The 13548-nt window shown below is 41.4% G+C and overlaps 1 protein-coding gene across 1 annotated transcript; it reads right to left on the bottom strand.

Annotated features, from left to right (window-relative positions):
• Positions 1 to 3726: 3726 nt before the first annotated feature.
• Positions 3727 to 5356, bottom strand: NUPR2 (nuclear protein 2, transcriptional regulator). Its single transcript, XM_058569519.1, has 2 exons — positions 5054 to 5356; positions 3727 to 4719 (listed from the first exon to the last, which is right to left on the bottom strand). The coding sequence occupies exon 1, from the start codon at positions 5354 to 5356 to the stop codon at positions 5060 to 5062; it is 297 nt and encodes a 98-aa protein (XP_058425502.1). The 3' UTR covers positions 3727 to 4719; positions 5054 to 5059.
• Between the last annotated feature and the right edge of the window lie 8192 nt (positions 5357 to 13548).

Here is a 13548-nt window from a genome sequence, read left to right as displayed (position 1 = left end):
CGCGCGACCAATCAGCGCACGGGCAGAGGCCTTCCGTTCGCCGACGGCTCCGCGGGCCCTGAAGGTCACTGGAAGAGCCGGACGTCACGGCGGCGCCTCGTGGTACGCGGCTGACGTCAGGAGCTCGGCGCAAGGGCTGCTTAGGAAACCCGGAACTTCCGGTGGTTGCTCTGCAAACGGTGTCCTCCGAGCCTAGTGGAGTCGGGGCCGCTAGCTGTTTGCTGCCTAGAGTGCAAGCACCATCGCTGCTTCCTTCAAACTGTTGTGTTAACAGGGTAGGTCAAATCCACCTTGAGAGTGAGTCCGATTTCTGGCGTGACTGCCGCTGGACCTTGGGCAAGTTACTTAAACCTTTCTCAGCCTTAAGTTACCTATTTGGGTAAGTATTTTAGGACCCGGGATCGATAGAGCTGAGTCGGTTCTATTTTGTATTTCTCGTCTGTGGATCCAGTCAACAGAAGTTAAATCCAGACAGAAATAATCTCTCACATTTATGTTATTACCATACATTTTCAACCCCTTTTCATATATATTATAGAACTTGTGCCCATAATTGGGATAGTATTCGTTCACTGACGAATGTTTTGAATAATCTCCCAAGTGTTAGCTAGGTTCCGGAGATGACAGCACCGAATAAAACAAAACTCGGCCTTCATGGAGTTTAAATTCAGGGAGGGGAGACACAAACGCTTACATAAATCAGGTGGTGACGACACGAGGCAAACGCAGAGTAAGGGAGACAGGGAGTTAGAGGTCGGAGAGGGCAGGACTCTTTCCAGAGGCAGCATTTGAACGGAGTCCCTCAGGAAGCGGGGAAGCCAGCCGTGTTTATCATGGGTAAGAGCCTTCCAGGCAGACGGGACAGCAATTGCAAAGGCCCCAAGGCTCCGTGCTTTAGGGGTACTTGGTGTGAAATGCTTTTAACAGTAACATTTTAGAGCCTCTGCGATAGGGGAAAAGTTGACTAGAGGCATTTCATAGGGGGCTTCATGGGAACATTCTTGGGGGTGGGGTGGGATTTATGGAGGAGAGAAAGCAGAGGTGGAACCTCCATTTCTGCTTGAATGTCAGTCAGAAATTTCCCCCTTCCACCAAAGGTAGCAGAGTTTAACACGGCCTTTCTTGCAACAGCAGAATGTTTGTGGAACCGAGGGGTAAACAATGCAAAAACCTTTTGTGAAAAACAAAGTTTTATTTTCACAGAACTTTTTAAAGAAATGAAAGCTTTACAGATGATAAGCGTTTGTACTTGCCTTTGGAAAATTCATAAGCAGAGATGGAGAAAAGGAACCTTATAAAGGACATCCTGGCACAAGAAGCACTCAGTGAGCAGAACTTTAGACAATCAAGACAGACCGACCAGAACAGATACAATTTTAATCATACTTGGTTAATTCATTAATTCCTAAATTGAAGAGAGAATATTAGATGTTTGTACAAGGTTATTTTGTGAGAGTAAAAGATTAGAAACCTAAATTCCTGTCAGTAGAATACTGGTAAAAAAATATAATTATGGCACATTAACACAATATGCAGCTATAAAAAAGAATAAAGAAGCTTCTCTATATTGATATGAAATGGTTTCCAAAATAAAGAACTTCTCATTCCATAGTGATTTTGGTCATTCTCAACAAATTCACTTACAATGATCAAAATTTGAACAAAGAACTCTTGCAGATATGTTACAGATATTTGATACAGATATTTGGCTGAATGGACTTTTGATGATTGCAATAAAAATTCTACTTAAATTAGGTGGTAGATATCAGAGGTTTTAAAATTGTGCAAACCCTGTTCCAAAAATTCCATGTCTAGGAATTTAAGAAACAGTCGTGAATGTGGAAAGAAATTGGCTATAAGGATGTTCATTTAACAAAATGTATAAAATAGGCAAAACCTGTAAATAACCTAAGTGTTATACAATATAGAATTAAATAAGTTATAATACAAATGATGAAATACTATGCAGCCATTTACAATGTTATGAAAGAATACCTGACATGAAAAGTATTTTCACAATATATTAAGTGAAAGAGCAGGTTACAAAATAGTATACATAGAATGTTTATATTTTGAAAAAGTTCATATATATTTTAAAGACTAGAATTATATACACCCAAATAGTGATGTTATCCTTTGGATAGTGATCTCTTTCTTCTCTTTTTTTTTTTCACTTGTTCATATTTTCCAATTTGTCTACAATGAACACGCTTATAATAACTAAACACACCATGGTGGTGTAAAATATATCCACAAATTCTTTGACACTCCCTTCAAATGGAGAGACCCTGAGCTAGAACCACCCAGCTAAGCCACTCCCAAATTCTTGACCCACAGAAACTAAGATAAGTAATTGTTTTTAAGCCACTAGGTTTTGGAGTAATTTGTTACACAGCAAAAGATAACCAATACATATAATTTCTACAGTGACCATATTTAAATTTTAAAAGTTCTAGTATCTAAAATGAGCAAAATCTAGTTAGAACACCTTATAGAATGTTGCTTTAACATGATTTATGCCTGTCTGGGTATGCTGTACTTTACAGCAGGAATTGTGTAGGAACTGAGATGTTTAAGACATTAAGGTCCTTACACTCTAAATGTATTTTCTTTGGATAACTAAGACATACTTATATGACTATACTGCCTTGCACATATCAGACAAAAAAGTATTAAAGAATGAATTTAACTGTTGACTTAAAAGTACAAAATACTATATAAACAAGTGGTTAAGTGGTGTTTACATTAAGTTCTATAGGATTTCAAAGGAATGGATATTAAATGTGGATGAAGGCTTGAGAGAGAAAGTGGCACTTAAATCAGTATAGGTGGAATTAGTTTCAGAAAGATTACAGTTGTAAAGGGGGAAAGGGCATGCTAGTAAGACATCACAGATTCAAATGAAGAAGTAGAATTGAATATGGTGAGTTTAGAGGACAGAAGACCTGTGTCAAGAACCAGAGTGTGTTTTTGAAAGTTGTGGGAAACAAACTTAAGAAAATTCAATAGATGATTTCCAGCACAATATAAGGAATCAAGGCTCCCCTCCCCCCCCAAAGCCCCAGTAGATAGTTGTATGTCATAGCTGCACATCCTTCTAGTTGCTGTATGTGGGACACGGCTTCAGCATGGCTGGAGAATCGGTGCGTCGCTGCACACCCAGGATCCGAACCCCAGGCTGCCAGCAGCGGAGCGCATGCACTTAACTGCTAAGCCACGGGGCCGGCCTGGAATCAAGGCTTTTTATCCTACAAGGTTAGAGCAGTCATTGAGGGTTTTTATATGATTAAAATGGTCTTCAGGAAGATTAATCTGGACATGGTGTCTGAGACATAGCAGAGGGAGACCAGGGGTAAGGGAAAAAATCCTGGAAAAAATCCTGAAGTCTAAAACAGTGGCACAGGGAACATTATTACAAATTATTTGAGTGCCTGTTATATACTAGGCACAAAGAGTGTTACATGCATTATTTCATTTACACCTCACAAGAACTCTTGAAATAGGTACTGTATTAAGCCCATTTTACAAGTAAGGAAACAGATGCTTAGAGTTTAAGCAACTTGCCCAAGTCCATACAGGTGTTTGACTCCAAAGCCAGGACTCCTACTGTACCACACTGCCTGGACGTTGGAGACATTTTAAAAGAATTAATGTAGTGAAAGAATTTAAGACTTGGTGACTAGAAAGGAGGGATTGTGTTCTGTAAACTTAAAAACTGTTACCATTTATGTGCCAGGTCCTTAATTGTGTCAGATGTTTTATATATTTTTTTCTCTAATCCACCGTTCAGCAAGGTAATTCAATATCATTCCCTTTTTACAAATAAGAAACCTGAAGCTTGGTGGAACTTGAAACTCAGAAGTTTGCTGAATGCCAGAGCGATGAACAGTCATAGCTAGGATTAATATTCAGGTTGCTCCTCCCAGTACACCACCCTTCTCTCCTAACCAAGGACTCACCGCTGGGCACGGAGGCCTGACTGAATGCAGACTGAAGAGAAAAGGAAGCTACCCTGCCATGATCTGCATAATTTTTAAACGATAACTCAACTCTTGTCCTTGGACATGGAGTTTGTGGGTGGTTCTGAACCACAGAACTTGTCTACAGTTGAGGAGACTGTGATGCTGGAAAGAGTGAATGCGTTTGAGTATCTGTTATGCCTGGTCTTCCTAAACAGCTGTATGACCTCTGGAAAGTTACTTGAACTCTCTGTGCTGCAGAATCCCCCCTGTAAAATGGACATAGAAATGTCTACCTCAAAGGATTGTTGTGGGATCAATAGTGCAGAGAACCTAGCAACTGTTCCAATATACACAATTACAACTTAAAATATTCCTACTCTGGAAAACAAATATTAAACCTGCCCAGTAATCTATGACAGCTGGGTTGAAATCTTGTACAAATTCCTTTGTTCTCCCCCTATTCCTTTGTGACCTCTTCTTCACACATAAGAACTCAAATATTTGTGGACTTGGGGTTACCATAGCAACTGAAAAAAAAAGTTAAAATGCCATTCTTACTGCTCTCTTTTAATTCAAAACCCTAAAAAGGTATACCCACTTGGATGTTACTTAATTAATAATCAGTAAGGAAAAGATACTGAAGCAGTAAACTTAAGCGATGTCGGAAAGTTCTGTTGACCAACATGGATTCTCTCCCCCTTAGGACCAGTTACAGCTGGAGTCAGAGAAAATACTTTTATCAGGTCCTTCGGGTATCCTGCAGAAAATCAGAAACAAAAATCAATTATTCTCCTTAGTGCCTGCATAAGTACTGGAAGTAAATCCCTCACTTGTATTTTTAAAAAGACGTTTTCTAGCCAGTTCTACCCAACTACAAAATTCCAAAAGATAGAGTTTTTACTATTCCACCCGCAGCAGGGAGATAAATTGGGGGTGTAGGGGGTTCAGGTGTGACTCGCTAACGCGGGGCAGCCTCAGGAGGGGGCGACTCTGCCCGGGTCGAGTCGCAGGGGGCGGACGGGAGCGGGGTCGGGGTGGCCGGGCGCTCGCGGGGCTTCCCTGGGCCCCGGCCGGTCGCAGCGCGCACGCACCGGCGCTCAGGCGAGGCGAGTGCGCGGCCGGGGCTGCAGCTGGCGCTGGCGACGCTTGCGCTGGCCGTTGACGAGCTTCTGCGCGATCTTGCGCTCGTGACCGCCGGGCACCGGCCGGTTGGTGCGCCGTTCCCGCTCGCGCCGCGTCCGGCCCTTGCTGCGCCCGGCCCCGGAGGCCGGGAAGTCGCGCAGGTAGTAGTAATCCAGGCAGTCGTAGAGCTCCTCCTCGGAGTTGACGGCCGGCCACGCCTCAGGTGGCGGCGGCTGGGCCTGAGCCTGGGCGCTGGGACCCGCAGGGTCCATCGCGCCGGGCCGCCCGCCCGCGCGTGCGCGCGCTTCCGAAGGACACCGCCCCGCGTTTCGATTGGCTCCGCCGGCGGGGGCGGGGCCTATGGTCGACGTCACAGAGCCGGATGGTGCCCCGCGTGAGGCCTCTGCTCTCCAGGCCCGGGAACCGTGACCCCTTTGGCCGCCGGGGCTTGTGCGCCACTGATGCGAGAGGGACATTTGGCAGAATCCGATCGAGCGCTTTGTTTATGTCGCTCAAAAATGAAAAACTATCCAAGTGTCAACAGTGAGGGACTGCTTAAAATGCGGGGCTGTGCATTCCTCCGGAGGACTTTTATCAGCAAAAAACATTTTGTTAGGCTGTTTAACGACATGAGTATGTAAAGTGAAAAATTAGCTTCTGAAGACATATCTCGGGTATCCCAGTAACGTGTTTTTAACACATCTGTCTATATAAAAAACTGAAAAGAAATTCATCAAAATGGTAAAAGTATTTCTGGCTGGTAGGGCCATACATACATTAGTTCTTTTTCCTTTCCACAATCCATGTTTTTTATGAGGAGTGTGAATTAATTGTATTAGCGAGCGATTCAGAAGGAAAAGGCACCCTGCCTGCTGCAAGACCCGGAGCCGCGCGCAATTTCGGATTATCCGCGGGTGCCCAAGTCCTCGAGTCGGGAGACGTTAAGCGCGATAACTTCAAGCGCCGGCAATTTGGGGCGACGGCCAAAAGTTGGGAGTGGCCGCGCCGAAGGGTGAGACGATCGACCAGCGCAAGCCAAGCGTCCCGCCCGCCGGTGCCGGCTGCGCCCGGCCCCTGGGCGTGGGGGGCAGGCTGCTCGACGAGAGCGGCGGAGGCGCGAGGAATCCGGCCGAGTGAACCGCGCTCAGAAAAGGCGGTCTACCTTCTCCCCGGGGGCGGCGCCACCGCGGAGCGGGAGTATTTACCCCCCGCGGCAGCCCAGGCTCTGCGGCGACTCCCAGGTCTAATTACCTAATTACCGCCTCCCTAGACGCTCTCAGGGAGCTATTGCGAAGAAGGCCTCTGTTTTGGTTTGGTTTAACTAGCACAGATAATTCTCTTCCCAGAAAAATTGCAGCTACTCCCTCGGGTATTTTCTTTTTAATGATCAAAATAATTCCCTATTTTAAAAAAACAAGAGGCCTTCTCAGATATTTGATCTTGCTTAGTTTCCGTCTGGGACCAGGTTGCCGATTTGAGTTATTTCTTCAGCACTCGGAAGCTGTATCCCTGGTGGGGCGAGGCCTACATACCACGCTCTGAGGGCAATTTTGATGGTTCCTTAAATGAACAAGTCCCAGGAGAGTGTTTTTAATAAAATACTGAGGGGATTTTCTCTTCCACTCGCATGTCTTACATCTGCTGTTGGGAAAGAGAAACTAGTATTTATTCCTATACCACTCTCCCATGCATTAACTCTTTTTAAAAAATCGCTTTAGGGGCCAGCCCCTGGTGTGGTGGTTAAATTCAGCACACTTCACTTTCGCAGCTCAGGTTCGGATCCTGGGCCTGGACCTACACCACTCCGTCAGCCATGCAGTGGCAGTGACCCACATACAAAATAGAGGAAGATTGGCACAGATGTTAGCTCAGGGCTAATCTTCCTCAAGCGAAAAAAAAAAGCGGGGTGGGGGGGGGGAGATTGGCAACAGATGTTAGCACAGGGTGAATCTTCCAGAAAAAAAAAATCTCTTTAGAGTTTGTCTTTATGAAAATATTCAGACATTCTCAGAAGTGAAAATAACAGAACAATGAACTCCCAAGTCCCATCCTCCAATTCAATAACAAGATCCTGTCACATTTGCTTTATGTATCCCTGTTTCCTTTACTGCAGCGTTTTAGATCAAATCACAGACCTTATGTCATTTTATCCCTATGTATCTCAAAATACAGCTCTAAAAAACTAGACATTTCTTATATAACCACAATGCCCAGATAAAAGCTGAAGGGGGAGGTCATTACCTCTAGATCTATCCTACAAGAAATGCTTCAGATTGAAATGACGCTAGACAGTAGCTTGAAGCCATATGAAGATATAAAGATCTCTGTTAAAGGTAAATGCATGGCCAAACCAGTATTGTTATAATTTTGGTTTATAACCCCACTTTTTATTTTCTTCAGGATTTAAGAGACAAATGCATGAGAATAATTATAAATCTATGTTAATGGGTACACAACACATAAAGATATAATTTGTGATATCAGTAACAAAGTGTGGGGGAGGGGACTGAGCTGTATAGGAGTGTTTTTTTGTGTGTGATTGAAGTCAAGTTGGTATCAATTCAAAATAGATTGTCAGGATGTTATATGCAATCCCCATGGTAACCACAAGGAAATAACTACAAGAAAATATCTATAGAACACACACAAAGGAAAGGAGAAGGGTATCGGAAGTATCATTCAAAAAAATCAACTGAACATAAAGGAAAGCAGTAATAAAGGAGACGAGGGACAAAAAAACTATAAGATATACAGAAAACAAATAACAAATAGCAAAAGTAAGTCCTTCCTTTCAGTAATTACTTTAAACATGAATGGATAAAACTCCCCAATCAAAAGGCATAGATTGGCAGAATGGATTTTTAAAAATGATTCAATTGTATCCTGTCTACAAGAGACTCATTTTAGATATAAGGACACAAATAGGTTGAAAATGAAAGGATGGAAAAAGAGATTCCATGTAAATGGTAACCAGAAGAGAGCTAGGGTGGCTATACTAATATGAGACAAGATAGACTTTAAGTCAATAACTGTTGCAAGAGACAAAGAAGGACATTATATTGATAAAAGGGTCAATTCATCAAGAAGATATAATAATTATATGTAGCAAATACCAGAGATCCAAAGAATACAAAGCAAACATATGATAGAATTAAACAGCTCTACAATAATAGTCAGAGGCATCAATACCCCACGATGGGTATTGATGGATAGAACAACCAGTCAGAAGATCAGTAAGAAAGTAGAAGACTTGAACAACACTGTAAACTGATTGAACCTAACAGCGTGTATAGAACACTTGAACCAACAACAGCATAATACACATTTTTCTCAAGTGCACATGGAACTTTCTCCAGGATAACCATATGTTAGGCCACAAAACAAGTCTTAATAAATTTAGAGATATTGAAATCAAACATAGTATCTTTTCTGATTACAGTGGAATAAAACTAGAAATCAATAACAGAAGGAAGACTGGAAAATCCACAAATATGTGGAAGTTAACTTACACACTCTTAAACAAATAATGGATCAAAGAAGAAATCACAAGAGAAATTAGAAAACACCTTGAGAAAAGCAAAAACATAAAGACAATATACCAAAACTTATGAGATGCAGCAAAAGCAGTGTTAAGAGGGAAATTTATAGCTGTAAATTGTTTACGTTAAAAAAAGATCTCAAATCAACAACCTAACTTTACACTTTAAGGAACTAGAAAAGGAAAAGCAAACTAACCCCAAAGCTAGCAGAAGGAAGGAAATATTAGAGATTAGAGTGGAGATAAACAAAAAAGAGAAATAGAAAAACAATTGGAAAAATAAAACCGGAAGTTTGTTCTTGGGAAAACATCAACAAAGTTAAGAAATATTTAGTTAAAATAAGTTAAGAAATATTTAGTTAAATTGACTACGAAAAGAAGAGAGGATTCAAACTACTAAAATCAGAAATTAAAATGGGGACATTACTACCAATCTTACAGAAATTAAAAAGATTATAAGAGAGTGCTATGAACAATTTTACACCACCAAATTGGGTAACCTAGATGAAACAGAAAAAATCGCTAGAAATACATGCCAACCAAGACTGAATCATGAAGAAATAAAAAGCTGAATAGATTTATAACTAGTAAGGAGAGTGAATCAGTAATCAAACTCCTCCCATCAAAGAAAAGCCCTTGACCAGATGGCTTCACTAGTGAATTCTATTAACCATTTAGGAAGAATCAACATCAATCCTTCTCAAACTCTTCCAAAAAACTGAAGAGGAAGGAACACATTTTAATTCATTCTATGAAGTCAGCATTACCCTCATACCAAAGAAAAAGGCACTGCAAGAAAAGAAAACTCCAGATCGATATCCCTTATGAACATTGATGCAAAAATCCTCAACAGAATACTGGCAAATGAAATTTAGTAGCATATTAACAGGATTATACACCAAGACCAAGTGGGATTTATTCTCAGAATGCAAGAATGGTTCAACATAAGAAAATCAATAAACTCCAGTTATAAAATAAATAAGTTATGGGGATATAATGTACAGCATGGTGACTATAGTTAATAATACCGTGTTGCATACTCACAAGTTGCTAAGATAGTAGATCTAAAAGTTCTCATCACAAGAAAAAAATTTTTTGTAATCGTGTATGGTGATGGATATTAATTAGACTTATTGTGGTGATCATTGCATTAGTATAAAATATCGAATAATTATGTTATACACCTGAAACTAATATAATGTTATATGTCAATTATACTTTAATAAAAGAAAACATGAGCAAAGCAATCAATTTAATACACCACGTTAACAGAATGGAGGGAAATAAGCCACATGATCATCTCAACTGATGCAGAAAAAGTGTTTGACAAGATTCACCACCCTTTCATGATAAAACACTCAACAAAGTAGGAATGGAAGGAAACTTCATCAACATAATAAAGGCCATAGGTGAAAAGCACACAGCTAATATCAATAATATCATACTCAATGCTAAAAGACCAAAACCTTCCCCCTAAGATCACCAACAAGACAAGCATGCCTCTTTTCACCACTTTTATTTAATAAAGTATTGGAAGTTCTAGCCAGGGCAATTAGTCAAGAAAAAGAAATAAAAGGCATATATATTGGAAAGGAAGAAGTAAAATTATCCCTGCTTACAGATGACATGATCCTATATGTAGAAAAGCCTGAAGATTCCACATATACACAAAAAACTGTTTAATAAGCAAATTCAGCAAAGTTACAGAATACAAAATCAATATTGAAAAATCAGTTGCATTCCTATATACAAACAATGAACAATCTGAAAAGAAAATTAAGAAAATTACCTTTACAATAGCATCAAAAAGAATAAAATACTTAGGAATAAACTTAGCCAAGGAGGGGAAAGGCTTGTACACTGACAACTACAAAACATTGCTGAAAAGATGAAAATGTAAATAAATGAAAGACAAGTTCATGGAGTGGAAGACTTAATATTGTTAAGATTTCCATACTACCTAACATGATCTATAGATTCAATGCAATTCCTATCAAAACCCACTGACTTTTTTTTTTTTTTCAGAAATAGAAAAAGCCCACCTTAAAATTCATATGGAATCTCAAGGGACCCCAAATAGCCAAAACAGTCTTGAAAAAGAATGAAGTTGGAGGACTCACACTTTCTGATTTCAAAACAAATTACAAAGCTATAGTAATCAAAACAGTGTGGTACCAGAATAAGGCAGACATATATTCCAATGGAATAGAATAGAGAGCCCAGAGAAAGCCCTTGCATGTATGGTCAAATGCTTTTCAATAGATGGTGCTGGGCCAACTGGATATCCACATGGGAAAGAATGAAGTTGGACCCTTGCCGTACATCATATACAAAAATTAACTCAAAGTGAATCAAAGACCTAAACATAAGAACTAAATCTATAAAACTCTTAGAGGCAAACCTAGGAGAAAAGCTTCACGATGTTGAATTTGGCAGTGATTTCTTGGATATGACACCCAAAGCACAGGCAACAAAAGAAAAAATAGATAAATTGGGCTTCATCAAATTGAAAACTTTTGTGCATCAAAGGATGCTATCAAGAGAGTGAAAAAGCAACCTACATAATGGGAGAAAATACTTGCAAATCATATATCTGATAAGGGATTAATATCCGGAATATATAAAGAACTCCTACTAGTCAACAACCAAAAAAATGAAAAACCCTAATTTTAAAATGGGCAGAGGACTTGAGTATACATTTCTCCATTCTGAACCTTTTTTGCCATGTTGATTTCTAGCCCCCTGTGGTACTTCAGCAGCTATGATAAACAGGATAGGGTCTGTGCCAGTTACCAATTTATTGTCTCTTGGCTCCAAATTCACCCTTCATTGCTTGCTGTGCAAAAATGGAGATGGACCATTTAAATATTTTTTTCTTTGCCAGCTGACGCAATGTTAAGCATTGTCAGCAGAGGACTAGGCAGAGTGACTGCAGGAGGAAGGGATTTTCCTTCTCATTCTGGTGAACTCTGTTAGCAGGCTTCTGCAGAGTGCATGGATTCCTCAGTGCCCAGCTCCTACAGTGCAGATGGCTTCTCCAGCACAAGGTTTCTGCAGCTGATATAGCTCCTCTAGAGCCCCACTCCTGCAGTGACAGTGGCCAGCAGCACCCAGCAGTTTCTCCCCTGAATGCCCCCCCTCCCCGACATTGATTGGCTTTGTAGTAGGGTGCTTCCAGTGAGATATGTCTCTATGAATGGCTTACCTTGGCACCCCCGAAGGTAGGTAGGTTTCCAGCAAATTTTGGAGGGCAAATTTCCAGCAAATACCATTAGCACAGCACCAGGTGACTTCTGTGCCATTCAATTACCCATCACCATGTCCTCTCCAACAAAGTCTAGATCTCAGCCCTGGTGCTCTACTTCAGCCTTCGAGGTGGTGGATGCAACTTGTATCTGCTGAGCCTATACTCTTTAGAGTTCTCTTTACTTTTTGTTAGCCAATCCCTCATTACTCAAATCCCCTCTTATTAAAATTAAAATTAAACTGTTAAAATTACTATGTGGCTTCCATCTCCCAATTTGACCCTGACTGATACAGGGTCCCTGCCCAACACCAACAAGGAAGAAGGACATCCAACCTCTCACCATCATACGATATAGTGTGCTAAACCAGCAGTGAGACAGAGTGCTGGTGGCAGTGGGTAAGAAGGTGCCTGGAGGGTCCGTGAGGATTAATGAGAGAATTAAGCTAAAAGGATGAGTAGGGGATCGAGGCGCTCCAAGTTCATCCTTAACGCCTCCTCTTGTCTTTCTCCCCACAATCACTTAATCTCTGAGCTATATCAGTTCTATCTCTCAAGTACGGTCCATGCTTTCCACCCCACTGCCACTTCTCAGGCCAGGCCACCGTCCTCTCTGGCTGGTTGATTACGAGGGCCTCTTTACTTCCAGGCTTGCTCACTTCAGCCTGTTCTCCACACTGAAGCCAGAGGGTTTCTTCTAAAAGGCAAATTTGGGTCAAAATGGTCCTCTATTAAAAATTGTTGGTGGCTGCCCTTTGCTGTTAGGACAAAATCTAAATTCCTTATTTGGACACAAAGCTTGGAAAGATCTATTCTCTGCTCACCTTCCCAGTTCTGTCTTGTGCCACCCCTCCCCATGTTCTTAGTCTCCAGCCACATGGAATGTCAGTTTCCTTAGGGACCTTCACAAGTACTGTTCCCTCTTCCAGGAAACCCTCTCCCTACCCCCACCCTTATCCTTTCCCTCTCATCTTTGCTTCCTTAGCTCATCCTTAGCCTCAACTAAGATATCTACTCCTCTAAGAAGCCTTCACACACCCCGCTTTCTGTGATCTGGCAAGGTGGTCCTTGTGTATGTCTCAGTCGCACCATGTACTTTTCCTCTCATAATGCTTATCACAGTCTGGTAATTGTCTGTTAACATATATGTCTCCTCTCTACGCTATAAGCTCCAGAAAGACAGAAACTCTTGTTCACCATTGTTTTCTCACCACCTGTTATAGTGCCTGGTATATATTAGGTGCTGAATAAATGTTTGTTGGGGGAAAAAAAGAATGAAAAAGCAAAGGTGACAGGGAGAATATGTGTGAAAGTGTGCCTTGTAAGCAGAGTATAGGGATATGGGTAGAAGTGGCTGGACTTGAGGGCAGGCTGTTGGAGGCCAGGTAGGGAAGGGCCCTGTTGTTCATGCTAAGCAGTTTGTACTGTAGAACGTAGGTTGAACATCCCACGTTGGCTGCTGTGACTGAACTGGCTTCCTGTTCATGCGTTTGGTTTGACCAGCACAGTTTTAAGAACCCTCAAATGCGAATGCCTTTCATTTTGCTCTACAGTTTGTAGGGAACACCAGTCCCTGCATTGCACAAGCCTCCTTCCCTCATTTAAGCTGGCTGCTTGCCCCACTGAGATCTGTGTTTGCTATCCTTGCAGATGGGTAGGAGGTAATTTAAGGAGGGAGAGGA

Source organism: Diceros bicornis, chromosome 26 (genome assembly GCF_020826845.1).
Source record: "Diceros bicornis minor isolate mBicDic1 chromosome 26, mDicBic1.mat.cur, whole genome shotgun sequence".
In the NCBI taxonomy this organism is placed as follows: Eukaryota; Metazoa; Chordata; class Mammalia; order Perissodactyla; family Rhinocerotidae; genus Diceros; species Diceros bicornis.
Note: the sequence above shows the minus strand (reverse complement) of the source record. Positions and strands in the feature narration are given on the sequence as shown.